Genomic DNA, 2,248 nt, shown 5'->3' on the forward strand with positions numbered 1-2,248 from the left:
CTAAGTTCCCAATCTGGGAAAATAACAAAATAGCTCTCTGGGAAAAACCCTTTTTGTAGGACATTGTCATAACTTAGGGTCACTTATCCACTTATTATGACCATTCCTTCTCTTAGGTTCCAGAGGTGGTTTATGAGCTAGGAAATTCCTTGCATGGGGAGAACTTTTCAAAAGTGCATACTCAGGTGAAAACCCCAAACAGGAGATGGTCTCTTACTTTTCTTCATAATTTGCAGTTGGTCAGAGGGGGAAGTTTGGTCCACAGCAGAGCTGAACAGTCTAAACAGAACTCTCATTTTTGTGTGTCTCTCACTGCTAGACGCACAACCAAGAGGGACATGGCCTGAAACTTAAAGGAACAAATACTTTGAGGGTGCCTCTGGAGACTGGACCCCCAGACGAACTTCCATTTTTAGCAAGCTGCCTTAAGTCACTTGTAGGAAAGATTGGTTCTAGAAGTCAGGAGGCCCACATTCCAATTCCAGCTCTGCCAAAAACGTGCTGTATAATGTTGGGCCTCTATTTCCTCATCTGTAGCAAATACCATGAGACCCACAATCAAACCCTGTGATTTTCCAGTTGTTTTCCAATGTCTGCTTCCTCCAAGAGAGAAGCTGTGTGCCTCTCCACTGTTATGCAACTGAGCAGGTGACTTTGTGAGGCATTTTCAGGCACTGCCCTTGCTGGGGGAGTGGGTGCTTCCTGGGAAACGTGCACAGTAATACTTGTTCACAATTTGCCTGCACTGGTCACACTTGACTGTGCAGCACCACTGAAATTTGCAATTACAGCTCCTCACGGCCTCAGTTCGCCTCTCTTCCACCTGCAGCCCACACTCAGTGCACAGGCGCCCACAGCTGCATTGCTCCCATCTGGATGTATTACGGCTGTTCTGTAGGCACTCGCGACCCTCTGTGCCATAGATACCCAGGCTGGCATTGCGGGTACAGTAGTCTGGAGATTCCTCTAAAAAGATCAGCTCCTCCTCTGCGCTAGGAAGGAAGGCTTCAGCCGGAGCCCAGCCACTCTCAGCGCTATTCCCAGCCCTTAGCTGTCGCTTATCCATCTCAATTTTCAGTGCCTGCTCATACTTGGTCTTCAGGTAGTTTCCCATCTCCCGGAAGTCTGCTAGCTGCAGCCAACAGGTCTGGATGCTGCAGCTCCCTGAGATGCCGTGACATTTGCAAGTCCTTTTCATGGTGGCTCTCACTGCCTTCAGAGAGAGAGAGAGAAACACAAAAGAATGAATGGCTCTTGGTAAGGAAGGCCAATGGCCAACAATTAAACGGGCTATTTTACAGCTGGGCTTTTTGTTTTTTCTTTTTTCCAGGGCTGAGGACCGAACCCAGGGCCTTGCCCACGCTAGGCGGGCGCACTTCTGCTGAGCTAAATCCCCAGCCCCACAGCTGTGCTTTTTTTGCTTAGATGAAACATAGGATTATTGAAGAAGTTCATAAAAAATACTTCAATGAGACCGTTCAGGGGTTTAAAGGCCTGACAATGGGGATTTTAAGTCAGTGTCTCGGCCTGACTAGGAGAGAGCTAGGACAACGTTCAAAGTGAACTCTCTCATCACTTGTAGAGCAGGTTTGCTTATTTGTTTCTCACTTTGTGTGTGTGGTTGGGTTTTTTTTTTTTTATTGTTTGTTTGGTTTGGTTTTTGTTGTTGTTTGGGACTAAGAATTTAGTTTAGGGTTTCATGCTTATTAGGCAAGCACTTTACCATTTGAAACCTGTCCCAGTCAGGATTTTTTGTGTGCTGGTAGTGGGGCTTGAACTCAAAGGCTGGCACTATTTTTAGGCTTCTCTCCCCAACTCCAAGGCTGTTGCTCTACCACTTGAAACATACTCCTGGTTTTTTGCTGATTAACTGGAGATAAGAATCTTGGTTTTGTCTGCCTGGGCTGACTTTGGACCTCAAACCTCATATCTCAGCCTGGTGAGTAGCTAGAATTATAGGAATGAGCCACTTGTGCCCAGCTTCTTTCTATTATTATTATTTTATTCAATTGTGGGCTTGACCTCAGGGCCTGGTGCTGTCCCTGAGCATTTTGGCTCAATGCCAACACTCTACCACTTTGAGCCACAGTGCCACTTCTGGTTTCTGTTGGTTAATTGGAGATAAGAGTCTCTTGGACTTTCCTGCTTGGGTTGGCTTTGAACCATGATCCTCAGATCTCAGCCTCTTGTGTACATAGGATTACTGGCATGAGCCACCAGCACTAGGCTCCATTTTTTTTTTTTTTTT

The 2,248-nt window shown here is 46.3% G+C and overlaps 1 protein-coding gene across 2 annotated transcripts in view; it reads right to left on the reverse strand.

Moving 5' to 3' along the window:
* Window positions 1-473: 473 nt before the first annotated feature.
* Window positions 474-2,248, reverse strand: part of Wnt8a (wingless-type MMTV integration site family, member 8A) — an 8,002-nt gene continuing 6,227 nt past the window's right edge. Inside the window, exon 6 of one of the 2 annotated variants that reach the window (XM_013020349.1) lies at window positions 474-1,213. In XM_013020349.1, coding sequence (XP_012875803.1) covers window positions 668-1,213 — 546 coding nt within the window. In that variant the 3' untranslated portion in view covers window positions 474-667. The remainder of the gene's footprint in view (window positions 1,214-2,248) is intronic. The other variant, XM_013020350.1, reaches the window with a different exon arrangement.

Source organism: Dipodomys ordii, unplaced genomic scaffold, assembly GCF_000151885.1.
Source record: "Dipodomys ordii isolate 6190 unplaced genomic scaffold, Dord_2.0 Scaffold50, whole genome shotgun sequence".
Lineage (NCBI taxonomy): Eukaryota > Metazoa > Chordata > Mammalia > Rodentia > Heteromyidae > Dipodomys > Dipodomys ordii.